Source organism: Talpa europaea (genome assembly GCF_964194135.1).
Source record: "Talpa europaea genome assembly, chromosome: 8".
In the NCBI taxonomy this organism is placed as follows: domain Eukaryota; kingdom Metazoa; phylum Chordata; class Mammalia; order Eulipotyphla; family Talpidae; genus Talpa; species Talpa europaea.
In genome coordinates this window covers 47,203,856-47,230,827 of record NC_140075.1, presented here as the reverse complement: position 1 = coordinate 47,230,827, position 26,972 = coordinate 47,203,856, and the positions used below count along the sequence as shown (strand labels likewise).

General features: G+C 41.3%; 1 protein-coding gene and 1 pseudogene across 2 annotated transcripts in view; one reads left to right on the top strand and one right to left on the bottom strand.

Moving 5' to 3' along the window:
* ANXA2 (annexin A2) overlaps positions 1 to 25,696 on the top strand; it is a gene marked incomplete at its 5' end in the record, with an annotated part of 31,281 nt that extends 5,585 nt beyond the window's left edge. Inside the window, 10 exons of the mRNA XM_084239810.1 lie at positions 10,279 to 10,373; positions 14,330 to 14,443; positions 17,458 to 17,548; positions 18,489 to 18,568; positions 19,817 to 19,876; positions 21,700 to 21,793; positions 22,347 to 22,442; positions 22,893 to 22,951; positions 24,327 to 24,449; positions 25,466 to 25,696. Of these exons, the coding sequence (XP_084095936.1) occupies positions 10,279 to 10,373; positions 14,330 to 14,443; positions 17,458 to 17,548; positions 18,489 to 18,568; positions 19,817 to 19,876; positions 21,700 to 21,793; positions 22,347 to 22,442; positions 22,893 to 22,951; positions 24,327 to 24,449; positions 25,466 to 25,525 (872 nt within the window). The 3' untranslated portion in view covers positions 25,526 to 25,696. The remainder of the gene's footprint in view (positions 1 to 10,278; positions 10,374 to 14,329; positions 14,444 to 17,457; positions 17,549 to 18,488; positions 18,569 to 19,816; positions 19,877 to 21,699; positions 21,794 to 22,346; positions 22,443 to 22,892; positions 22,952 to 24,326; positions 24,450 to 25,465) is intronic.
* LOC311176087 (COX assembly mitochondrial protein homolog) lies at positions 7,176 to 7,499 on the bottom strand (annotated as a pseudogene). Its single transcript has one exon. The product of its transcript is annotated as a COX assembly mitochondrial protein homolog (transcript).
* Positions 25,697 to 26,972: the final 1,276 nt, after the last annotated feature.

The following is a 26,972-nucleotide window of genomic DNA, read 5'->3' as shown; positions in this document are numbered from 1 at the left end:
TCTCTCTCACTCACTCTCACTCACTCCACTTTCCTAAAACTCACCCTGTCTCACTATTTGGGTGTGCCTACATCCCTGGAGTTTCCCAACATGCCATTGTAGAACACACACTTAACTCATATAACAGTTAGCTCATCTGACAAGGATGGTGCCTTTTATAAGCTTGAGACAAAGGCTGCTTTTATTCCTGCCTGAGAAAGCATTTAGCATGCTGGAATGTAAAGATTGCACAATGAACTCCAGTATCAGCTGAAACTCCCATGGTAATGAAAATACCATTAGGCCTTTTCTGAGCTAGAAGAAAAACACTAGTTCCCAAGCAGAAATGTCTGGAGGGCTAAGATTTGGATGGCTGATTTGCAGTTTGGTCCAAAGCCACTGACATCACCATCACACAACCATGGTTGCAACTGTTTATTGAGTGCTTGTTATGGAGGGCGTTGCACCAGGCTCTTCAGGAACAGTCATCTTAGGTAAATCTTAATCCTATCATCACAAACTCCAATTGGGATTAACATGTTCCAGGTCTCTTGGCCTTGATTCACACTAGAATTTGAGCCCCACACCTGTATTTTCAAGCATCCCAGTATTATGCCATTCCATGCCAGGATTGGACATTTTTCTTTGCCATGAGCTATTTCCAGGGATGAAAAGCATTTTCTAGACGTGATTCTGTTGCTGTGAATTACATGTCATAATTGTGGTCCTGTTGCAGGTCCCTTTTCCTCTCTTGTAGACTTCATGCCCAGTGAGTTCCACTTGGGACCACTTGGCATTTTTAGGTAACTAATACCACTTTTAAAAAATGAGCTAATTAAGATCTTGCCTTCCCTTTTAGAGTATCTTCTACCTTAAGTGTAATAGAGAAGCTTGTGCCACAACTTAACACTGCTTCCCCTCAAACCCTTCATGGGAGGCCTCTGTTAAATACAGGGATTGTAAACTGGACAGGCCTGGCGGGGGAGGAAGTAGTAGCAGGGATAGACCTGGGTGAGATCAAAGGGCTGGTACTGCCCAGACTGGCTGGAAGATTCTGGAGCAGCTCTTATCTCTCACTTGGGCCATTAGGTGTCTGTTCTTTCAGTGGGCCTCTTTGCCTCATCCATTTTCTTTCTAGCTTCGTCTCTAATCTACCTCTTTCAGGAGTGTGCAGCCCCTTCTAGTGGGAGTTTCAGTCCTCTTCTCACCTCCAGATAATGCCCTTTCACTTCTCTGCTGGAGCCCATATATAGCCTCTTCAGTGAACTTTCTCTGAGGAGATGGTATCAATTATTCCTCCTATCAGTCTCATATTACACACGTACTCATTTGTAGCTCTTGTCACATTGTTAAGGTTAATTAATAATGTATGGGTTTGTCTTTATCACCAGAATCTGAGCTGCTTGAGGGCAAGAACTTTATTTCATTAATCTTACTTACAAACCCCCTGGGTCTGTGAGAAGGTAAAAATTTATCCCAAGTAGTAATCAAAGTTTATGCAGACACCAGATCGCACAGGTAAGTGCATAAGACTGCCAAATCGAGGCATCAAAGGACAGTTCCAGAATCTGGACAGTATCCAGAAAGGCTCAGAATCCCCTGCTGAGCTTGATCCACTTTCACAAAATGAATTTAGCTCACTTTCATAGGTCTGCTTTGTTCTAGTTTGAAGGGATCTTACCATTTCTGTTACCTAAGCCTAATGCATGATTGTCTTGTACATGCTCAGCTTGAGATAGACTATGCAATTACTTACCTTAATTTATGTCTAGTTAAAAACTGAATAAAGTCATGCAAAGGTAGTAATATTGCTTAATTAACAAGAGGTTTCTGAGTCTTAAATCTGTAGGAGTCTCTTGGTCTAGATTGGCCTTGGGTTAAATATATACTGTGGAGTGTACAACACAGCTGTGAATGGTTTACCATATGGGTCCAAATAACTAGAAAGGAAAGTCAGCTAAATTAGAAAAGGATGAATCTAGACTACATAAAATAGATTGTAATTAGAAGCAGCACAACCCCAGAGTTAGTGTAAGTGCCAATAAACTGGTACAGCTTTGGTCTCTCTCTTTCTGGAAGGGGAGGGTAATGAGTTGCCCTATTATTATTGCCAGTTTTGATTTTAGCAGTATTTGTGTTCTCCGGAAGGGATGCAAAAGCGGGTGATTTTTCCCCTTCTTCTTACAAGCACAAGTATAGAAGCATAACTGCAGCAAGATTTTGCACTTTTTTTTTTTTTCTTATAAAATGGAACTGCTACAGATTTCCAGCATGGTCAAAAAACTAACATCCCTCATCAGCGGAAGGCAAGTGAGAATATGTGTTTTTGGTTTCACCTGCACACCTGGAGGTGTATTCATACAGCTGAAATAGCAATTAGGAATATATTCTCTCCTGAAGATGGATTGGCTCTGAAAAACAGCCTCTTTCCTCTAGGGGAGGGGCAGGCAAGGAGGGCCCAAACCCACAAGAGTCTGAGTGAGAGTGTGTTTGTGAGAAGTCTTTGTGATTCATGTAGCCCAAGGCCTGATGGCTGCGAACTGGAAGGAAGAGAATCTTCCAAGTTGCCAGGGTCTTTCCCTTGGTGTTCAAATTTATACCGAGTTCTCAGCTTATAGGGCTGCTGGGAACACAGGGACCAGCCCTGATTCGTGGCCACCTTTGCCCTGATTCATGGCCACCTTTACTCTGAGCACAGATTTTCTTAGAAACATTCAATGACATATTTTCTCTAGATGATTGTGTTAGATGCCAAGCCTGAACCAAGAAGCTTATGAAAACATAGTTGTCTTTCTAATTATAGGCTTTAGCTTTTGTTGCTGCTCAGCTTTCATTTTTATAAAGACTGTTACCTCTTTTCCCTGCCACCCAGGGACAATGAAAGTAAGCAGATTCTCATCTGGTATCCCCAACGCTAAGAATAAATAGTAACCTTTTTACTATTAATTGAGTTAGTGTGGGTATGTTGGTTCCTCTTGAATCTGTTCAGATTGTTTTTCTGTCTCATGGGACTTGATAGAGTAGCAGGGAACACAGTGGTGCTTTGCACTTTGTGCATATTCCTTCATTTATAGTTTTAATGGATTTGAATCTGGAGTGGTTGTATAACAAGTGTTTTCCTGTTGGTCCTGTAGAGTGACTATGTCTGGAAGGCAGACAGCGTTCTAGATTATTAAAGCACCCAGTGGGATTACGAAGTACCTGGCACATTAAAACCATTCTAAGGAACTCAGCTGAAGTGAAATCAGAGCAAAATAGAAACAGAAGAAACCTGACTTCTGGGCCAACCTTCTCTCCAGGCACTTAGCTAAAATTCTCTCCAGGCACTTAGCTAAACTACTTCCTTGAGTTGGGCCCATGACTCCGCCTTTGCCAGATTTAGAAGAGGTGCAGGACTCCCCAGTCTCTTCCCTGCCGGTGTAGTGCTTGTTTTCTATTCCATCTCCCAGGCCTTGAGTATTAGTCATCTCCGTGTGGGCTTGGCAAAAATGTTTCTCGTTCTATGTCTTGTATTTTCATAGACCAAAAAGCAAAAACAACAGAGAAGCTAAATGGACAAGGTAGAAGATACAGTCCCAATTATTAACTCAGCTATTCCTTTCTATGTTCCATAAATTCAGTATTCTTATGAACTGTGTTTTACGGGCTGAGAAACTAAGGCATGGGGAGTAGCTAGTACTCTCCAGAACTCAAGGTTCTGAGTTCCACCTGGTTGTCCGTGCACTACATTTCTTGCTTCTATTCATCCAAAACCTCCATTTGCACCTTCACCCACATGGATGTCCAACTCCTGATGAGACCTTGTGGAGACAGTGCTCACTTCTGCAGCATGATCCAGAGGGGTGACTGACAGCCGGACCTCTGGGCCAGCCAGCACTCTGGCTGATGGTGGGAAGGATAATTTTGGGTAACTGCACATGCAGGCATGTGCTTCTCTGTCCCTGAAATCACTCCCAGTAGACAGATGAATTGTCTTAGGCTTGTTCAGAGGACTGCCTCCTCCCACTGAGTTATTAATGGCTTTCCCAGAAGAGAGTCTTCTAGGTCTTTCTGTTTAAAAAACCTCAGTGGGTCATCTCTTTAGTGACCATGCCATGCATTGTTCCTGGGTGGCAAATGATTACCTACAGATTATTAAATGTATGTACTAAATCCGAGTTCAGTTCCGTCACGTATAGAGACACTGCTATCCCAAATTCTCACTAGGAACTTGATGGAAGAGTGTGGTAAAAGCATCAAAGTACAATTTCAAAACAGTACAAACGTGACTCCTATAAATATAGGGTGAATACATGTCAAATATTTATTTAACTCATTGAGATAAGGCTGCTGTAAAAGTTTGAGAGGTTGCATGTTTTTGGGCCCTGAGAAAAGAATGTTGGGATAAGTTTCCTGGGCTGAACACAAGACTGTCAATGTCCTGTAGGGTCCTAGTGTCACAACCTTTGGGGTTATCCTTGCCACTGGACCAAATCTACAGGTTAACCTGTAACTCCACAGAACTTGTGCCCTAATCAGTGGTAAGTAGCAAGTCCAGTGAGAGCACGTACCTGGAGAGATAGACACACTGGGAGTAATATGCTTACTCGTAACTCTTGCCTTCTTTTCAAGCTTTGGATGATTTCCTGTAACAGGAGGCAAGATAGCCCAGTGTAGTGATCTAGGGTCTTTAATCCTGGTTTGGATCCTAGCACTACAGTTGACTAGCTCCTGTGACCAGGGGTAAGTCCTTGCCTTCTGTGAGCTTTGGTTTCTTCATCAATGAAATGGGGTTGACAATACCCAGCTCACATAGATGTGGTGAAAACTACATGATAGAATTATGTAAAGTAGCTGGTAAAATGCTGGTATGTAGTAGCTGCTCAGTAAATGTCTGCTATTATAATAAACTATGTCCACTTGTCCATACCCGTGGATCTGTGCCCTCTCTTTTTGTGGCCTGCCTCTGACTTTCTTGTTATGGGTGATAATTTTCTGAGGTTTGATAGCAGTATGCCCAGTAATCTAAACCTAGACTTGGTTTATCCCATGATCTAGGTAAGGAGGGGACCTGGAAGCTTTCCCTTACTTTTCATCCCATCCCCCCTGCCCTGAGGGCCTCCTGAATCCTTATCAAACAAAATGAAATCCATTTTCTTTGTGCAATCAGTGTGTCTTGGCAGATGTGAGTCAGCATCCTGTTCAGAATGGCCTCTTGGTTCCTTGCCATGGACAATAGAGACACACATTTTCCATGGAATGCCAGATGCAGAGCTGACTTGGGGTCTCCACCCGCAGAGAGGGGGAGGAAACTCCGGGAGGCAGATTTTGTGGTTTTTGATTCAGCCATTATTTTAGGCTGTGTGTGTTCTTTATGCTTTAAAAATACAATGTTGGTTTAAGGGGCCCACGACCCTGGAGTTTTTGGCTTGGGTCCTGCTGTCAGCGGCGCCTCCCTGTGGCATCATTTGCGAAGCTGTTACTTCAGGTTCACTAGTTTTTAGAACAGTGACTGACCTTTTGGATGCCCCAGATTGGAGTGTGGAAACATTTTTGTAGTTAGCCCATGAGATTAGCTATTTTCTTTCAAGGAATAAATATTTTAATACTTTGTGCTTTGTCCTGTCGGGAGCCAAATAACCTCATGTCTTAGTTCCACAGCAATCTTGAAAACTTAAACTTCTCTTAGTTTTGAAAGGAAATTTAAAAACTGCCTGGGTCACAGAATTTTCTGTGCTCTCATCCACATTCTGTAGGATCCCTCATCCTGCCCTTCCCATCACTGGTTCCCAATGTGAGCCTGAAACTTTGCTTAGATTACTTTGTGACCTACATCTAACCTAAGAGGAATGGGGTGGAAGAGAAAGCGCTATTCAGGTTTGTTGGTTTTTCTTTATGCTTTTGCCCCACCCACATAGTTTCTTTTAGACCCTGGCACTTCCACCCAGCAATCACGCCCCTATGCACTGGAGCTTGAGAACTCTGAAGTGGAAATCTTGAGAGGCAGCACCTCATTCCTGGTGTCTATGCCAGTGTTACCTTTGTTAAATTGAAAGCTTTCCTACCACATTGGCACTCGCTGGGCATCATTGATGATGACTGTGCTGACATGGGAAGCTGAGTATTCAATCTTCATCCTTCAGCTACATCCTGGGCAGAAATGTTGAGTAACCGATGCCCCTTGCAACCTCAACCTGTACCAGACTATTTTCCACAGGGATAAATTGCTTCACCTTTTCTGAGAGCAGGTCAGGAGGAAGCAGCCGTGTTCTGAAGATAAGATGGTTAAATCCCTCTGGCAGATATGTGCATTCTGGGGACAATACAGGACATACTTTAAGTGGCTTTGACTAGGCAATCAGTCTTAAGCTCCATGATGCCTCCCCAACCCCACCTCCTTTCCAGTTAATTTGAAACTTGCAGACCATGGTATGGGAGAAATAGCTTATGTAGGTGAGGTTCTCAGAAGGCGAAGGCTCCCACTTGCAGAAATAACCTCCATTTAATTTTTTGTAGTAGTTGACATTAACACTGTGGAGGTTCACTTATAAGTCCAGTGTGTTTGATGCTGCATCTCAGCAGGCTGTTTGCTTGGTAAATAATTTAGGTAAAATACATTTAGCTGCCTTCAGACTATAGTTGTTACTGCCTCCCAAGTAAGATTCAGGTTAACCACCCCTGCCCTTTATGGGGATTTCTCATAATTGGGTTGAATTCTGACTATGTTGGCTGGATGCTCAGCTGCTATGAACAGTAAGGTAAAAATCTGTTTGTTTGTTGTTTTTTTTTCCACTAAGAGTGTGGCATTGTACTGCTATTTGTGGAGTAAACTCTTTTCAGGTACCATTTCTTACCTGGGTTATTTGGACAAAGATAAGAGTTTTCCCCCCCCTAATATTATGATTGCCCCTGCACTGCACAGAAACGGTTAGTAAAACTGACTTAAAATTCTTGTACATAGACAGATGTTTAAAGACCTTATCATTCCCTACCTCTCTTAGCATTTCTGTTGGTGATTCTTAAATAAAGGATCGTCATCGTCAACTAGTTAAAATGCTGCTGCTGGGTCTAAAGTCCTAAGGAGTCTATTTATTTTGCAATTAAAAAAATCTTTATTTCAGATAAACTTTAGTACTTCCACAATTTAGGATAAATCCAGTACCTTCTCTTAAGTCCATTTTTCAGGTGGTTTCTATGAATATTAGAGTTGTGGAGTATCATTTGAATATTTGCCTACATGTTGTGGGGAACTTCTGTAGCCTTTTTTGGGTAGAAATTCTAGTTTTTCTGAATGCTTCCCTTTCCTTCTGGTATTCCAGTTTGCATTCTTCCTAAATGGATCATTATAGTTAGACAGTTCTTTCAGTGCAGAATTTCTTTTATAGCATTTTATGGCCACTGGATTTCAAGTCCTTGCAATATTTGGTAAAATCTTGAACTTGTTCAGAATCTCTCTCTTGAGTCTTTTCTCTAATTATTTTAGGGACCCAAACATCTTTTTCAACACTTCTGAGATGGTGCTCTGTAGGGTCGAGAGCCATCTCTGCAGGCAGGATGCAGCCTTGTGGCAGTTCCTGGATAGGGGACCTTAGGGAATCTTTAGTCAGTAAATCTCAGGTGGAGCCCAGGGACAGTGTTCATGTACTTTGTGTCATTCTAATTCAGAGGGCCCAGGGCCACATTCTGGCACGAACATAAACTTTGCATTTGTTTCTCACAGGGAGAATAATTTTTTTCAATGACTTTTTTCTTTTTGAATATTTTGTTTTATTTTTTTTAATTTTAATATATTTTTTTACATCATTTTTTATTTTTGTACGATGTATGCATTTTCATCTTGGTTATAGTCCCCGTAAAATTCCCACACCCTTGTTTTGATCCTACGCCCTTCTCCCCCCCAGTAGTGTGTCTCTGGTTTATAGTTGATTTTGATTTTTACTTTATTGTAATTAGTCTTTTTCCTGATCCCTTATTTGGGTTTTCTAAATTCCTGCTTTGAATAATTTTTTATGGACCACTATTCTTGGTTTGCATTCAATCCAGCAGCCCCCAGTTGATTACAGGAAATATTAGACTTGAGATTAGAGGATAATATTCTCAGATTTGGGTAAGAGAGTCAAGTATAAAGCAAAAACACATTTATAAAACAAGTAGTTTTCCCAACATAAAGTAGGAGCCATGGAATATTTAAAGAGAAAAGTGAGTGCACATGTGTAAACTTGAGTGTCTGTGTGTGTGTGTGTGTGGGGTGTGTGTGTGTGTGTGTGTGTGTGTGTGTGATGTATGCATGCTAATATGCCCAGGTGAACATATGCTAAAGTAACTTCATGGCCTCAATGAGTCATTGGATAAATCTATCCTGTCCCTACCTAAGTGACACTAAATGTAATTTGAAGCTTGATTCTATCATTTAGTGTTTTGTGGCAGCAGAATTGGAGGTTGTTGTTTAAGGCCCTGTGCAGATATAGAGGGAGCGTAACTGTTCATACAGTGACAGCTCAGAGCTGGGCTCTGAGCTTCAGCTTCCCCATCTATAATCTAGGAGGGGAATTAGCTATCCCCATTTGGTTGCTATGAGGATTAAGTTTGTGTTGGGATGTTTTGAAAACCAAAGAGAATTGTATAGCTAAAGCTCCTAATTATGCATATTGTATGTTATTCTAATTCAAATATTGGAACCATGCTTGGAATAACTTCAGGTGAAGACACTGTCTGATTCTAGATCAATGATTATATGTCATTCATAGTATTTTTTTTAAAAAAAACCCTTTTATGGTTTGAACTTTAAAATTCTAATTAAAAAAAAGGAAAACTTTAAATTGTCCATAATCCCACCACTCAGATGATCACTTAAATCTTTCATATAAACATTTCCAGTTCTATTTGTATGCATATGCATCTTTCAGAAAATTGGGTTATCTCAGGCATGCTATTCTGCAGTCTTTTTTACTTAGCAGTATATTGTGAGCATTTTTTCAAGTCAGTCAATACTTTGTACCATCATTTAAAATTAATGTATTATATCCCATTATATAGAAAAGAGAAAATTTATTTAACCAGTCTCTTACTGATTTTAGATTTTCTAATTCCCTTTATTTTTTGATAGTATATACAATGCTGAGCTAAGCATCTTTTAAACTGATGAATCTTGATAGCAAGTGGGTTTATTGACACTTGTACCTAAAGTACCTAAAGTCATAGGTGCTGACTAACATATTGGTATGAACTCATTTTGAAATGATTATTTGTATTAAGCACTTATTTTTATACCTAGAAAATCTAACTTTATCCTTTTTGACCTTTCCACATGCTTGAGAGCTGAGGTGGTGAGTTGTTGTCAGTTCCTTAAAGCAGCAGCGCAGTTCTGACTTTCTGTTGCTTTGGGACTCCTCGGATTTCCTTTAGGCCAAGCTGTTGTGGTTTACAAAGTTCATAATCAGTCAGGAGAGCGGCCTTTCACTTTCTGAATTCTTAAAATCATCCTTTAAGCTAAATGGCACGTTAGGAGTATTTCTGATATAAAATTGGAAACTTTCATATACCAGGAGGCATTGCTTATCTTTGTAAATACACATGTTCCAATTAAAATAGGTACTAAAATATTGTAGTGGTACTTCAAAACTCCCAATTTAGATTTAATTTAGATTAAAACACTTACTCTTTTTAATAAAGTTGTAAAATTGATTATTAAAATTGCCTATTGAAGATTAAAAGCAGTGGAACGTTTATTTTCCTTACAAAACAATTTAGTCTTCAATAAGTAACAATTGTATTAATCAATTATGCTATTAAAATACAACTGCCATATTAACTCTGACTCATTTGTCATGACAGTTTCTATAATTATAGAAATTATACCTAGTTGCTTATATAGCTGTAGTCTTGCCATAAATATAAATAATTATCTCTATTAATTCAGTTCACAGTCACTGTGTATTAAATCCCAGTTAAATGGCAATTTGGGGACCCTCATTTGAAATCCTCCTAAATCTTTGTTGTTCCATCTGACTGCCAAAGCCATATGAACACACCTCCCACTGTTGATGTCAGAAACCAATTTATGAGTAAAATGTTTTTTTAAAAAAGCAAATATTTAAAAAGTCTACTTAGGCTTGAGGTTTGAGGCTGTTAGAAAAAAAACATAAGAGCATGTATATGTTGGGTAGAGGGCGCTGACGAAAAGAGACAGAGCAAATCTTGATCTCCTGGTATTTCAGTTTGAAAATCAGTACATGAAATCTTACATTTAAAATCTTCTATATAAGCCCAAAGGATGAGAGCAAATGGTTGAGTAATTATTCACAACTTGTATTTCCATAGGTGTGGATGAAGTCACCATCGTTAACATTTTGACCAACCGCAGCAATGAACAGAGACAGGATATTGCCTTTACCTACCAGAGAAGGACCAAAAAGGTACAAGCAATTTCAGGGATGGAGAGCATTCCTTGTTGACTTTATTTCTTCAGCCATAAGTTTTTGTTTTCATGAATTCTGGCTCTTGTGAGCAAGAGCCTTCTGTAATCCTTGGGCGTGCAAGATTTTCTTCTTATATCCTTGTAAGAATCACCCCTGCTCCCCATCACCCCTCACAGCCCCTGGAGTCCTTGTAGCTCATATTTAAACACCATGTCCTCCTCCAACTCAAAGTATGCGGTGGGAGCGATTCTGGGAATGGGAAACTAGAAAGGAATAAGCAATAATGACAATAGGTAACGGTTATTGAATGCTTAATTTATGCCAGGCATATAATTCTGTACATGTGGCAACTCATTTCATCTTAATGACTTCTGCTGGCTCTTGATAAAACGTTTCTAATTTAATCTTAGGACACTAGTCTCCTCTGAGTGTTGATCCTGACACATTCTCTTCATTCTTAAAAGATACACTTGAATTCTTGAGAGCTTAGTGATGAACAGGCTTAGTTAGTGTTTGTTTGGTTTACCAGACTATCTTCAGTGTGCCATGCTCCTGCTGCTTAAAGGGGCTTTATGTGCTTTTCTCCTTGTTTATCCACTAGTGGTGAAGGAACAAACCAGTGCTTGTTCATCCGTTATTTTGTCGCAGTGTTGGGATATTTTATTTTTAAGAATAGACTGCTTTATTTTTAGCTTCTTGCTATTAAAAGCTTTTGATTTATTCCTGGATGGTGCAGTAAGCGTGGCTTCCTGCAGCTCCCATTTGACTTACAGCTTTCACTTACAACCACAGTGGAGGTGAGCTGGGAAGACTGAAAAAGATATTTCTGCTCTTGGAGTTGACATGATGCCCAGGGTCCTGGGGGTTATAGGTCAAAAACTGCTACAGTTTCCTCCTCCTCTTCAAAACATAGGAAAAGACATAAATTGCAAAGCATCTGACTTCCTTTATCTCATGTACATTAAAGTGCTTTTCTCAACAGTACTTATTGTCATCTTTTGTAGTAAGGTATAAAGGAGGATGCTTTGCCCAGTTTCCCAAAAGGACAGTAAACTGGTAGAGTCAAGTTTCAGCTGGAGCAGGAGGCCCACCTCTTTGGAGAGTATACCTATAATGGCTTTTTCTGCTGTCATATGCAGAGTGTGATCTGGGAACACATTTGAGTGCATACACCTCAGTGTACCCAGAAACACAGAAGCTCATATCTTGATTACAAATTAGATTAATGGAGAACAAAGCACTCATATACCCTGTTGGAGGGAAGATAGTATCAGAATCTTCGTGGGGTTTGCTGGCCTCATGGGCTTTGATAATTGTGGGGCACTGCCAGCATTCTCTTGATTCTTGATATCTCTCACTTGGGCCAAGGAGAATTGTCATCTTTTACAGAATACATAAACTACTTGAGATAATTTCTGAAGGAAATCCTGGCAGCCAGGTGTTATTGTTTCAAATGAGTTGTTTGCATAATAAAGAAGAAAATCCTGTACTGCAGAGAACTTAGGTCTGTGGGCCCAGGCTGCCTGGATGATGAATTTGAACAGGAAGGGCAGAGTTAGTATGAGAGGAGCTGAGAAGATGGATTGGACATCTCGTGTTCATTTTTTTTTTTTAAGATTTATTTATTTATGCTTACAAGAACTGGGGTACAAGCCAGGGGTGCAGGGGGTGAGAGGTTTCACCAGAGACAGAGCAGGGAACAGAACAGGCAGACTAACTGAAATACACTGCTGAGGGGAGCAGCAGGCAAGACAGGAGAGATCTGCTGTGCCAAGTGGGTAAGCTCCCTGGCCGGCCGGAGATCAAACTCGTGCTGCAGTGACTGTGGATAGCTTCACAGTGCTGTGCTTAACCCCTTGTGCCACCAGGGAGGCCCCTGAACATCTCACGTTCAAGCTAATGCCAAATGCCAGGTTTCTCCAACTAGTTATGTATGTTGTATTTATCAAGCATCTTTGGAGTTTGTGTTTAGTGTAAAGTCCTCTGCTAGATGTTAGGCGAAGCAGGAAGTTGAACGCCCAAATGAAGTTCAGAATAGAAATGGAAGAAGTCAGTAAGTGTCCAGTTGCTATTTGAGGTTTGGGAAACTGGGTGGAAGGGAGTGTCCTGGGTAGACTCAGTTTGGAATGATGTGATCTCAAAGTTAGAAATCGGAAACTTGGTGCTATGGTTGGAAGGTGTTACTTTTAAATCCCCTACTAGGATTATGCTAAGCAAAATAAGTCAGAAGGAGAGAGACAAATACTGGATAAATTCACGCCTGTGGAATATAGAGAAACAAAGCAAGAGAACAGACAAAACCAAGTGTAGGGTCAGGAATGGCCACAGTTTTCTATGATCCAACAGACCGGGTAAAGGAGGAATCAGAATCCTCAGTGGTTTTTGCAGGACTTTTATTGGGATTACCAGGTTCACAGCAGGCAGGGGTGCTGGGGGGCCAGGAGGCTGGCAGTCCTCCCAGCCCCCAGCAAGTCTTCACTCTATCTGGACTCTCCAGCGTTCTCTGCTTCTCTCTCAGCTTCTGTTTGTTCTCGGCTTCTACTGGCGTCCTCATGATGCCGTCCTTAAAAGCCCAGTCTTAGCCCAGGTGAATCTCATCCACCTATGCCCACACCCTACTCCAGGTGCCCGCCATCAGGCATGCATTCAGGACCGCAAGGATCCATCATCTATCCTGATGGCGGGAAGGCAGAAAAGCCTGACATTTTTCCTTACCCTACACCGAGCCAAAACAAACCCTAGAAATCTGAGTATAGAATTGAGGCTACCAAAGAGGGATGATGGGCAGTGGGGAGCAAAGGCGGGGTTCCTATGGACTATGATGGAAGATCATGGTGCTTTGGTGGTGGGCATGGTGTGGTAACATACATCTGAAGAGCATGGTGTGGTAACATGCATGCTGTATGTTATTGGACATTGGGAAGCAGGAGAAAGTAGGTGGTGAAAGAGTTTGGGCAGATAATTATAAGAGCCATCTCAATTCTCAGCAGCTGTGAATGATTTGAGAAGATTCTCTCTGAAATAGGTTACACATCAGCTTTTAGCTGCCTGCCGGGGCTAAACATTGTAGATGCCATGGCTACTAGAAAGCAAGACAGTAAGAAAAGGGGAGGGGAAAGGTGGAAAGGAAGAAGATAATAATCACAACAGAATTCAGTCATCACCAGTTCCCATGATTTGTAGGAAATTTAATCCATGAGGAAGAATCTGTAAAAGCCACACTAAGTTGGGTTATCTGTCTATATCCTTGGGTGATGACTTTACCCTCTGACTTAAAATCTGTGTTAATGGTAACAGTGAAACCCTTAAGAAATATATGCAGCAGGGAAGTTAAGGGGGCAATTGGAGTGTCAGTTCATTATCATCTCTATCAATAGAGAGGACCGCAGTATGATATAGATAACAGCTGTTCTGTTCTGTTGTCTTGCAAAGGGAAGCTTCATGAACCCACTTCTTGCCTCTAGTAACTCCTGGAGACTTTCAAGAGCTACCCTTGACCCAGCTGCATGAATACCTTTGAGCAGAGAGTATCAACGGGCCCCGAGGCTTCAGCTTCCTTGGAGTTACTTGAACCACCTCCTTCTCACCAGGGGCCTTGACCCCAGAAAGCACCCTGTCTTTCATGGACTATTGTCAGCTGCAAGTGTATTGTGCTCAAACTCCAAGCTTTCTGAGGAATTACATGCTTCTCTGGTTTCCTTTTAATGACTGGGGAGAAGGCCAAAGCAGTTTGGATTTTTAGGGAGCTTGTTAGAAGTCTCAGCTTTCTGTTTTTGACATCTGATTCTATTGAAGGGAATGCAGGTGATGATAGTTGACCACAATTCAAAGTGGTCAAACAATCCTAACCTGCTATAGAAACAGATCCCTCACCCTTTTGTTCTACTCACCAGTTTTAAGATGAATGTTAGATACCAACCACATTTCCCATGTTCTTGCCTGTCTTTCTGAAGGAACTTGCATCAGCACTGAAGTCAGCCTTGTCCGGCCACCTGGAGACGGTGATTTTGGGTCTATTGAAAACACCTGCTCAGTATGACGCCTCGGAGCTGAAAGCCTCCATGAAGGTAAACACATGTGAGAAGCAATCTCTGTCAAATTTGCCATTAATATTTGTGAATTACAGCTTTCTGAGTATAATTAGGTGATTTTCAGTTTTGTTGGATTCTCATTTGGAACCATTTTTTTTTTGAATGAACTGAAGCTATAAGTCTCAGAATTTGTACCAAAAATATTTCAATTACTTTTTTTATGACTGTAAAGAAATTTCATGATGCTGAGAAGTCAGTTACCAGCTGCTACTGCTTGGCACCTGGGCAATTCGAATACCATTTGGAAAAACTATTTCCTTGATTACACTTCCTCCTTAAAAAAGAGTTGTTGTGATATTAAGGCAAAAGTAAAACTCATAGCTTTTGTTAAGTGAAGCTGACAAGTTCTACCAATGGTCCATTGGGTATTTCTTCTTCTGACCTCCCCTTTATCAGAATATTGAAAATCAGAATATTGAAGTGCATATGAAGGGTGATTTCAGACGGTGAATGGAACCTGTATTTTGTTGAAAGTATAACACATATGTTATCTTTTGTTTTTCTTTTGCAAAGCTATTTTGAACATGGAATTTAGAGAATAGTAAAAATTCCAGGTTGGAAACCACCATACCTAAGACATCAATTATTATATAAATGTAATAGGTGGACAAACATGTATTTTACAGCAGAGAACCCTTTTCAAAGTATGTGCTTGTCACACTTAGAATAATCTGATATTGCCCTCTGCTGATGGAACTGGGGAAAACCTCCAAAATAGTGGGGAGATGCTATAGTTGGTATTTTTAATTCTGAGTGTTTTTTTTGTGATGCCACTGTTGCTGAATTATGAAGAGACCCAGCTCTAAGTCTTTCATCAGAGCTAATGTCACAGTTCAGTTGCTATCCCTTTTTCCAGAGAGTGAGGCAGCTTCATGCACCGGACCTTTCAGGGCCCAGAACTTGATAGGGCTGCTAAAGGATTTGTTGTGGAATCTCTTTTCTTCCTTCAGTTCTACACTTTAGCCCAAGCTGTGCTTCATGTATTTAAGTGAACCTCCTCAGTTTCCTAAGTAGGCTATATTTTAGGGATGGTATAATTAAAAAATGATAAACTGTCAACAAAACTTAATGATTCTGCTCAATAAAAAGAATGGTCCTGAAAACTGAGTCTTGGGACCTCTGGAACTGTGGATGAAATAGGCCCTTCTAGGTGTCTTCTGCCTATCATTAGTTCAGATCACTTTATCCTATGTTCATCAAGAATTCACTTAGTTGTGTTCCTGTGGTTTTACTGTAACTGTTACTAATATCTGTTACTAGGTATTAGTGACTTAAATTGGACCTATTTGAACAATCACTCACTTGTTGTATTTTATGCAATTGGGTCTAATGAAAGAAGCTTTGACTGCTAAATCTTTGACCTAGTGCCAGCTCTTCCATTAGCTCTCACAGTAGAATGCCCTTCTGAAATCCATAAAACTGAAGTAACATCAACTGAACTATGCTTTAAAAAAATGTGTTGACTCCTGACAGTACCAGTAGCAGTATCTGCCATATGTTACTGCAGAAGTTACCCTTGTGATAGAAATTGTGACCAATCTGTGGAAAGCTTAGGCCTAGTTTTAGAAATTGCCAAGGTTATCTTTGAATGTAGAGATAAAAACACTATTAGAATTCCTTATATCAGCCCTGAGATACCAATTGAAGGAAGAAAAAAAAATCTTATGTTGCTATTTTTGTTTTACCTTTCAACAATGTCAGGATATATCATTTCTTCTAATGCATGAATTGCTTTTAGACTATATTTTTATCGTCCTTGAGAGAGAAACATTGACCCCCTAAAATATTTAAAGGCCTTGATAGTCATTCTATAACCTTTGTGTAGAATGCTGTATGGACTTTTGGGTAAGAAAGGAAGAAATTTTGACTTTGTCAGAACCTCTACAGATCATGATTAAAATCTGTGAGGAGGAGACATTGGCTCATAGATTAGATTAAGAATGAAATTCAAAATTAACCATTAACCTGAGGCTTAACTAATATTACACAAACCACTTTTTCAGAGACATATAATCTCTATTAAGTTTAATTAATAGGTTACATACTTTTCATGTGGAAAAGTACGTTTCTTATTGTATTAACACCTAGTAATTGATTTACATTTTAAACAGTTGTAATTCTACTTAGTTCAAAGTAATACTTCCATATTCGGGAAGGCAAGTATTAGAAGATGATTATTAAATCTTGACTTTGATCATGAAGCTAGCTTTGAAATATATGTTTCATTGAGTCCTTTCAAGCTCTCTGGCACACTCAAAAGTGTATATATTAAATTTGAATACATCGCCATCAAATTCTTATTCCTTAATAAAGTGTTGGTGTCTGGATTTATTTGACAGTTCATTATATCCTCTTGCTTCCCTAAAATGCCTGGAGAATGCATAGTAATCAAACAAAAATGGAAGTACAAGAATGAAATTTTTAACATTAACCCAATTTTACATTTCAAAGATCTGAAGCTAAAAATTTTATCTTAGCTACACCTTTCCCTGGTTAAAAAAAAAGTCTCATTTCAAACTAATAATACTGGTAGCAGGCAATAACATAAAATTTCTGTATTCCTTTATTTTAAATTACTGACTAGAACTGTTTAATGAAGAAAATTTATTTTCCATCTATTAAAATAATGGTTGATTTTTATAAAAATTGAAAAATAACCAAAATTAAGAAGAAGAAAAAAAGTTAATACATTTTATAAGACCATCACCAAAAGGAAACATTTTGGTGCATTGCTGTCTCTTCCGTATATATAATTGAGCTCAGGTGTGTCACTTATGCCATGGTATATTGTTGAAAAGCATGTGTTAAAGGAATGGAAAATAACATTACTTTGTGCTGAGGAATGTAATACAGACCCCTCAGTAGGAATGTAGAAAGGAGCATGCTAGTGGCTCTTATCCATGCTTGCAATTTACCTGCTTGAGGTTAGGGAAGAGGGCTAAGGACCAAGAAGACTTTCCCTGCTGATGTCTGTGCTGCTTGGCTTTTAGGGTCTGGGAACTGATGAGGAGTCCCTCATTGAGATCATTTGCTCGAGGACAAACCAGGAGCTACAGGAAATTAACAGAGTCTACAAGGAAAGTGAGTAGCCCTATTCTGTGATGCATCTCCTCAGACCAGTTTCTGTGATCACATCATGGCTACCTGGGTTAGTGCTTGGGGTCAGATGCCTGGATTACCTATGCAGAAATGCCTGCTATCTGGACTGCAGAGATGGACCAGGGGCTGCTGTGGTCCAAATTCCTCTCCTCCACCTCCTGTGGCTGAGTTTTGATTATTAGCATCAATTAGAACTTTTACAAAAGGATAGACAAGAAGAAAAGAAAAGAAAGATCTGATGGATAATAGTAGAATGTATTATACGTGGATTTCATTTATTGGGTGGCTCTGCTTAAGAGGTTTGCACTCGACAATGTATGATTGTGGCAAAGGACACATGGACATATATCTAACGGGAGGAATAGGAGACTGTGGGAAGGATAAAGAAGGCAGCTTATATGTGTATGTGTTATATTTCAATATAGATGCTATTTTGAATAATAAAATATAAATTTATTCTAAAGTATTATTGAATTCTTACTAGTTTTTGCCTCTATGCATTTTGTTATTCAGTGGATAATGAAGTATACTAGGGGTGGGTGTGTGGGTGTGTGTGGGTGGGTGTGGGGGTGTGGAGGTGTGTGTGTGTCTGTAGTCCTCCACATTTTTTGGTGTTCAAAATGAGTTTTCCTTGTCAAGAAAATTGGAAGCCAGTATTTTAGTGACAAAAGGTAACTTATCAAAGATGAGCTTGAGGAGCGCTGATTTTATCGAGCCCCATCTGTCCCTTGTCACTGATAATGGCACTGGCTTTGGTTTTATGAAGTAAAATCATTCTAGAGAATTCACCCTCTCCTGGGCAGATATATTCATACTGCCACTGTTCTTTCTGCTTTCAGAGATGTAGTGGGGCAGGGGGTGTTTGGGATGTGTGATGGACTGCATAGGCAGGAAGGTAAAACCAGGTGTGTTGTTTTCCAAGTGTACAAGACAGATCTGGAGAAGGACATTATTTCTGACACTTCTGGTGACTTCCGCAAGCTGATGGTTGCCCTGGCAAAGGTTGGTTTCTGGTTTATATCTTTGTCCTTGTCCCTCCCAACGCAAGTCACATATCTCATTTAAACTTGGGAATTAACTCAGTCTCCTCTGCCTGCATCAGAAATTTCAGCTGCATTTCCAACAGTGGGTCTGCACTATCACTGCGAGCTGTCATTTTTTCTATAATAGGATTTCTTATCCTGAGAAACTGCATGGTCAAATGGACTTTGGGGCCCAGAGGAGGAATAGGTGGCTGTGAAGTCCTGGTATGGGTTTATGTGCCAGCCCTGGTCACATGACCCAGAAAGGTTATTTTGCCTCTATCCATGGTCACATAGGACCCAGTGGGATGTGGTGCTCTTGTTTCTTTCACCTGCTTACACTTCTTAGGATTTGCCACATAGTCCTATTCCTTGAGAAGAGGGTCTTTGTTTGTTTGCTAATGTTAACATGTCAATGTGGATGAAAAGAATTTTCCTTCTGAGTATGAATTCTGACCAGTGTGCAGTTTAGTGCCAATGGCAGGGGAAGGGAGACAAATAATTTTCTCTGGGAATCCTGATGAAGTGTTTGATTAATGTGCTCTCTGCTCTCGTTTCTACTACTGCAACAAGACTGTACCACTCCTCAGCTCTCCTGTCTCCCACCTACTCTGTGCAGCACCACCACTTATGATTTTGAGATCCATTTTACTCCCCTGATCAAAACCCTTTTCTTCTGCATCAATTCCAGACTTTCAATTGACTTTAAAAGTCATCTGTGCTCTGGCCCTTGCTAACCTAATCTTCCTCCCGAGTAGTTCATTCTGTTTACCCTCTGCTCCAGCTGGGCAGCTCCTCACTCCCCACCAGCCTGCTGGCCTCCATCTTTGTGGTCGTCCTGTGTGCAGTGTACCCTCCTTGCCCCATTCTAGTCTCTGCCTCCTCATCCTTTAAGCTGTACTTCAGCCATAAGCTGCTGTTCATATACTGCTGACTGTACTCGCTGGCAGATTTCTCCTTTACTTGCATTTCAAGGCTTCTCAGAGCCATCGATTACTTATTTTATCATTTGTTCCATGCAGTTTCTCCATCTGGATTGTAAGCTCTCTGAGGGAAGAAACTAAGTATCATTAACTTTTTTGGGAGGGTGCGTGAAGAAAAATTTTAAGTAGGTATTTATCAGTAAATTAAATAATGACATATGAGTGGGAGGGAAAATAACAGTTTTCACTTCTAAAGTTTACCAAAAAATATATTTGATGTTCTTAACTTCTGTTTTTTCCTGTAGGGTAGAAGGGCAGAGGAGGGCTCTGTCATTGATTATGAACTGATTGACCAAGATGCCCGGGTAAGTGCTAAGCTTTTTTGGTTTGAGTTTCTATATTTTGGCAAGTCTCTGGATACATAGTCTATATAATAATAACCTATCATTTGTGACAAATTACCTCTAAACTTAAGACTTACACTTAAGACATTTACTCTGTTGCTGTGGGTCAGCAATTAGGAGTGGCTCAGGGCCTTTTGTGAGATTACAGACAAGTTGTTGGCCAGAGCTGAAGTCAGAGGGCCCAGAGATGTCTAGTGGGTCTACTTCCAAGATGGCCTACCAGATGCCTGTTGGCAGGAGGCCCTCATGTCTCCCCACATGGGGTTCTCTGCAGAGATGTTTATGTGTCCTCCCCACATGGCAGTGGGGAGTGTCCAGAGGGAGTGATCCAGGAAAGAAAGCATGCGGGAAACCAGGAGCTTTTATGGCATCATCTCGGGATTCACATGCTGTCCCTTCTGTCATACTCATCCGTTAGATATGAATCGCTATGTATAGCCTACTGGCAGAGAGCAAATAGGCTCCACTTTAGGAAGCGAGTAGTTTAAAAAAAATGGGGGTTTCGTTTTTTCTTTCTGGGAGCAATGGTTTTTTAAAAGGAATTCCCCTATATTGCTGGTATCCATTACAGGATCAATACCTAACTCACATACTCAGGTTTTGCTTTTATGAAAGTACCTGCTTCTGCAGGGTATGATACAGCCATGCACACTGGTGTGCATTTGCTGCTAAAGAATAACCTGGGGAAGAAGAAGAAGATGGTGGAGGCACAGCCAGGGACAAGAACTCTTATTGCCCTCTGTAGTCGGGGAGAAGGGTAGGCAGCAAGGGTGGTATATTCTGGATCAATAGAGCTTTTGTGGGCTCTAGCCTACAACCACTGAGAACTATTTGTTAAGCTGATTCAGATTATTATAAACAGTATGGCTTTTCCAGAGGGTCAACATTTGCCTCAAACATTTCATAAGAGCTGCAGAATAAAATTAAATTCATTTTAGTTTTAAAAATTCAGTATATGTCACAGAGCACTTTTAGTAGGTCAAGAAATAATAGATATTAGATTTTGCTACTCCCATATGGTGGGTGGTCACTGAATGAGTACCTGTCCTTGCATAAGCCTTCTACCTTCCACCCTCCCTCCCTGCCATTTTTAGCATCACTTGGAGCCATTTCATTTTCCAGAAATTGAAAGTAAGGTTGACCTGGCTCCTTTGCCAGCCCTGTCATTCCCTTTGTCTCTATGAAGCTTGAGAGTGGGCACCTGAGCCCTGGCTCCTTCAGTAGTAGACCACTAGCTTATTTTTTATTTATTTGTTTATTTATTTATAAAGATTTATTTTATTTATGCATATGAGAACTGGGGTACAGGCCAGAGGTGCGGGGTCGGGGTGGTGGGGGTGAGAGGATTCACCAGAGATAGAGTAGGGACCAGAACAGGCAGACTGACTGAAATACACTGCTGAGGGGAGCAGCGGGTGAGACAGGAGAGGTCTGTTGTGCCATGTGGGTAGCTCCCTGGCCAGCTGGGAATCTAACTTGTGCTGCAGAGGCTGCGGATTACTTCACAGTGCTATGCTTAACCCCTTGTGCCACTAGGGAGGCCCACTGCCTTACTTTTTTAAAAGGAGAGGTGGGTTGGATGTTCTAGTGACTGTTTAGGTGTCCTTCTTTGTCTGAGATGAAAACTTTTGACCTAAATAATTCATTTTTACATATCTCTGCAGTCATTCTTTCTCATTTTGAGTATATAGGTTTTTGGATTTTCCTGCATGACCTTTTTTATGACCTTGCTCTAGATTGCTCTAGATTGTATGACTAACTTTCCTGGTTGATTGCACTTGTAGGATCTCTATGATGCTGGGGTGAAGAGGAAAGGAACCGATGTCCCCAAGTGGATCAGCATCATGACCGAGCGGAGTGTGAGTCACCTCCAGAAAGGTGGGTGCTTGGCTCAGAGGTCTTAGGTCTTAGAGCCTGGGTTGAAATGAATGGTTCTGTCAGGCAGGCCAAGTGGGTATCTATGTAGGAGGTAGGGTCAGTTGGGAAAAAGTTCACTTTCCACATTACACTCCCAAGCCTCACCACATCCATACACCCTTCTCTCCCATTTTGGATCTTTCTCCTAAGTATTTTCCCTGTTTGGTTCCCTGCTCCTTCTTGTCTGAGGATCTTTTTATGTTGCCATATTGGTTAAGTAATGAACTTGGCTGAGTGCTTCGTACTATTTCTCATAGCTTCCAGATAGAATGGGTTCCACAGGGAAATGGAGGTCATCAGACTATGTGACCTGAGCAATGACACCAGCCAGGTGCCTGGCAAACTGGAGTAATGTCAGTTCTGGTCCTTCATGGCATCTCTTCACCCCTAAAAATGCTGTGAGCATCCTCGTTTTGATTTTTGTTTTTTAAATCATGGTGTGTAACAACTCTGGGTAATCATAGACATCTTTGACTAGTGGCTCTGTTATAATGATATTGTTGCCTTTCCTCAGTATTTGATAAGTACAAGAGCTACAGCCCTTATGATATGGAGGAGAGCATCAGGAAGGAGGTCAAAGGAGACTTGGAAAATGCTTTCCTGAACCTGGGTAAGCAAGCATGCACCCCCATCCTTAGTGGGAATCAGATTTCAGAGAACTGTACTGAAGCAGAGTAATATGTGTCCATTCTATTACTTCAAGTGTGTTTGGGAGGTGTAGCTTCTTCTGTATGTGATTTGGGTGGTTTATAATCTGTATACATTTAAGAGATAAAACCAAAGAAGGGCTTAAATTGGTAGAATAGAGAGGTGCCTGGGAGGAGTAAGATAACAAAGGAAGAAAAGGGAAATCGATGCTACTTCCATTTCTTTAGCCCTCAGAATACCCTGGTTTAAACACTGTGGAGCTCTGTCTCAGGGGGTCCATGGTTTTCTTTTAGTCTTCCCCATTTTACAGGCCATTTTTGTCATGTGGTTTGGACACAGGGCAGGGCCTTGCCTTTCACTGGTGGAGGAGAAAGGAGAAGATGAACCACTGACCCCTTTTTTTTCTTCACAGTCCAGTGTATTAAGAACAAGCCCCAGTATTTTGCTAGCCGACTGTATGATGCCTTGAAGGTAAGGAGCATTGACTGAGAGATCTGTTTCCACATTAGGCCCTATTTTTTTTGCACTTCAAACTATGTCTGCCTGACTAGAGGGTAAAGGAAGGTCCCACTATCTAAATGCAGGGGCCCCAGTCAGCTGTGGTGTCTGACAGATGAGAAAACCACAAATCTCTCCTCTATCTCTCCCAACTATTCGAGCATGAGGTGGTGTAGGTAGAAAATAAAGTGCCAGCCTGGGAGAGAATGCCAGATGGTAATCGTGTGTGATTGCTGCTCCAACTTCTCAGTGAGTCCTTCCTTATAGCCCAGAGTAAAATAAGCCAGGAAGAGAACGATTATTAAGCAGCCACTATGCAGCAGACATTGTGTTACTTGCTTTCCTGTAAATCATTATCCAAAAACCTGTCAGGCTTGTGTTGTTGTTTCCTTTATACACAAGGAGACTGGAGCTTAGAAAGCTTCAGCTTGCTTAAGGTTACACAACTAGATTTGAACCTGGAATGATCTGACTACACAGCCAGCTCTGCGACTCACCTTGAAATGGACCATCTCTTCTCACAATCTCATCCCCTTTTTTACACCTCATATGTGCTTTGTGCTTTTCAGTTTCTAGGCTCTTCCACTGTTTCTTGTATCACCCCCTTGTGCACACTGCCTCTCTCATCTAGCCACAGATTCTATGACTATTCCTTGGCCAGAGGCCAAGAGGCTACTGCAAGTGAATTCGGTGTCCTTGTCAAAATTGCCCAGGCCATGATGAAAATGGCCCAGGCATGTGCTCTGAGAGCTGGGAGGGTTTTGTTACATGGGTAACCTTGCATACTTCTTGAACTGAGCCTGCTGTAGTCAGTGCTCAGTACACATTTATTGAATGCACAGAGTGGGGGCTTGTGCTAATTTCTTCCTAATGTGTTTGGAATTTCCCAAGATGATAATTTTTCTTAAAGGGGTGGTATCACTGTTACCTTAGCAGTCTCTTAAAGGATACCCTCAGGAACCCAGATCAGTTACATGTGCAAGAAAACTTATCAGATTCTTTTTTAAAAAAGATTTATTTTTATTTATTTAAGCATACAAGAACTGGGGTCTAGGCCAGAAGTGTGGCAGGTGAGAGGATTCACCAGAGACACAGTGGGGAGCAGAATAGGCAGCTCTACTGAAATACTCTGCTGAGGGGAGCAGCAGGTGAGACAGGAGAGGTATGCTGCTCCATGTGGTTTAGCTCCCTGGCTGGGGATTGAACTTGTGCTGCAGTGGCTGCTGATAGCTTCATAGTGCTGAGGCATAAATCCTTGTGCCACCGGGGAGGCCTCCCCGACTGATTCTTTTTTTAATGATTCATGTTGTCAATGAATCGTAACTTGGAACATCAACTTGACTTTCAGGGCAAGGCAGCTCGTGATAAGGTCCTGATTAGAATCATGGTCTCCCGCAGTGAAGTGGACATGTTGAAAATCAGGTCTGAATTCAAGAAAAATTACGGCAAGTCTCTGTACTCCTACATCCAGGTATGTGCCCCAGGGCAATGTTGGCTCTGCTTTACCATCCAGAGGCAGGTGGCCTGTAGAACGCTGACAGGATGGTGATTATCTGTCCTTCATTCACTGGGAAAGAGATCTAGTTATCAGACATCAAGAATTTATTTTGAAAGCGCCCTTTTCGATGTGTCCTGGACGCAAAAGAATCAGGCAAATATTTTCTGTACCTCGCATCTGCTATTCTACAGTGATAATTGGTATTCGTGATGATGATCCTGTAAGACTTACTGACATTCTGAAGACACTTATCAGTTAAATTTTACATCTTATTTTAGTTCCATTTCTTGAGAAATCCTCTGTGATTGGTCTGACAACATTTAGTTCCTCAGAACTCCCATCTTTTCCGGCCACTTGGTCTCTCTCTGTCCCATATATGAGGAATGATTGCCTTCATAGTTACCACTGTGTGTTGTTCTGATGGGCATGCAGCTCCTCTTTGTAAAAGATGCTGGCATTTCCAAAGGCACATCAGTGCTCACCAGGGGTGAATTTAGAGGTGGGTTTAGTATACCAAGTTTATTGGGATATATGTTTAAAATCTAGGGACCAGTTAGACTCAGTCATTGTTTTCTCACCTCACCCGCTTCTCTCACATGACCTTAAGAATCCATGAAAAAAGCACAAGGAGACAGGAAAGAACCCATCCTCTTTGGGGGGATGAAGGCCTGGGAGAAAAGTGGTGGTTTTTGGACCTCACTGCCTTCAGAGCAGTAGGTGGGGCTCCTGGGCTCTAGTCACTTACTATGTCAATTCCCCTGTGCTCTGCCTGCCCTGGTGAAACAATGACTGGAAAGTCTAGGCCACACTCCCTGAGGGTTTCACCCAAGAGAGCTTGGATGTGGCCCACCAGGCTTCTGTGTCTGGACAGGTCTTCTCTTTGTGAACTTTGGGGAGGCTGGGTTGCATTGGACCTGCTTGTACGTTATTGTGGAGTTTGGGTCTTTTTCCTGACAGTGAATTTCTTTTTTCTCCTTGGCCATTTGTAGCAAGACACCAAGGGCGACTACCAGAAGGCGCTGCTGTACCTGTGCGGTGGGGATGATTGAAGCCAAGGCAGCTCGAGCCTCCAGGAGTGGCGTTCTAGGCTTCCAGCTAACAGAGCTAGAAAAATCAGCTTATGCTAACAGCCCCTGTGCCTCTCCCCGTGAAGATCATCTTAGCATTGCCCCCCTCCTTATTTTAGTAGCCGAAGATTGCCTGCCTTTTCTTGTCTAGTCTCTCCTTTTAGAGAATGAAATGACCATTCCAAGGAGCTGGAAGAGGAAACTATGATGTGAAACACTTTGCATCTTGTGTACTGTGTCATAAACAGATAAATAAATGGAGTTTTTACTTTACACAGCAACACTTTGTTGAGCTGCCTTTCAATTTAATTGTTTAAAAATCAAACACATTTAAAGGTTGTGTTCAGTTGGTAAGGCTGTCCCCTGGAGAAAGAATGCTCTAGAACTGTGCTGTATGGTAGTCAAAATGGTGATTTACATTGGAGTTAATTTAAATGAAATGAAATTTCAAATTCTGCTCCTCAGATGTGCTGTTCACGTTTCACATGCTCTATGTCCACTGGGGCTAGCAGCAGCATATCCGACTGCTCAGGTAGGGAACATTTCATTGTAATAGAGAGTTCTGCTGTATGCCCAGGGTGGTGCTGTATGCCCAGGGGATGAGGAACCTGTGGTAGGAAAATCCCAGAGTGGCCCCTCATCTGCTCATTTTCCTACAGATAAATTAGGTGAAAATAAGCATCTGTGGTGGCCTCAAAATGGGAATGGGATAAGGGGGAGGGGACTCTTTTAACAAATGTTTCTAATGATTTACAGAAATTTATAACATCTTGCCTAAATCTCTAGGACTCACCTGTCTGAATTAGCTGACAGCTTTCTTTTAGAGGAAGCCTCATAAAAGGAAGTGTATCCTTCATACATTTTAGAATTGATGCTCTAAATTCCAAAATATACTTTTCTGTGTGCTTGGGGCAAAGTTCAAGGAACTGTGTCAGAAACAGGACATTTCTATTTAACCTTACACAATAGTGTTGAACTCAGAATTGATTAAGGGGAGACTGTCAGGAGCAATGTTTCAGGAAGTATTTAGACTTTATTACCATGGGTTTCTGGGGGCAAGTGAAAGGTGTTAGAAGGTGAAGGCAAGTCTGTGCAGTGCTGTGAGCAGGCTTCTGCTCCCACACTGTCCAGGGCAGCCTGACTGCTCATCTGGCTGTTTGGGTTCCTCCAGCAGGCATGAGGGAAGTCCAAAGAGCAGATTGGAAAAGAGAGGCTCCTGGAAAACCATTCCAAAGGCTGCCAGCTGTCTCTTCCCTGTATAGAACAATGGTTGTCTAGCATTTTCCAAAACTAACAAAGGGCATTTGCAATTTGGTCTCATATTCTTTTGGATTCTAGCCTGTTCTCAGTAAAGCTGTCCAAAGTGATTCTTGAAGTAAAGAGAACCATCTGGAGATTTGAATCTTCTCCCAAACAGTTTTACTTTGCA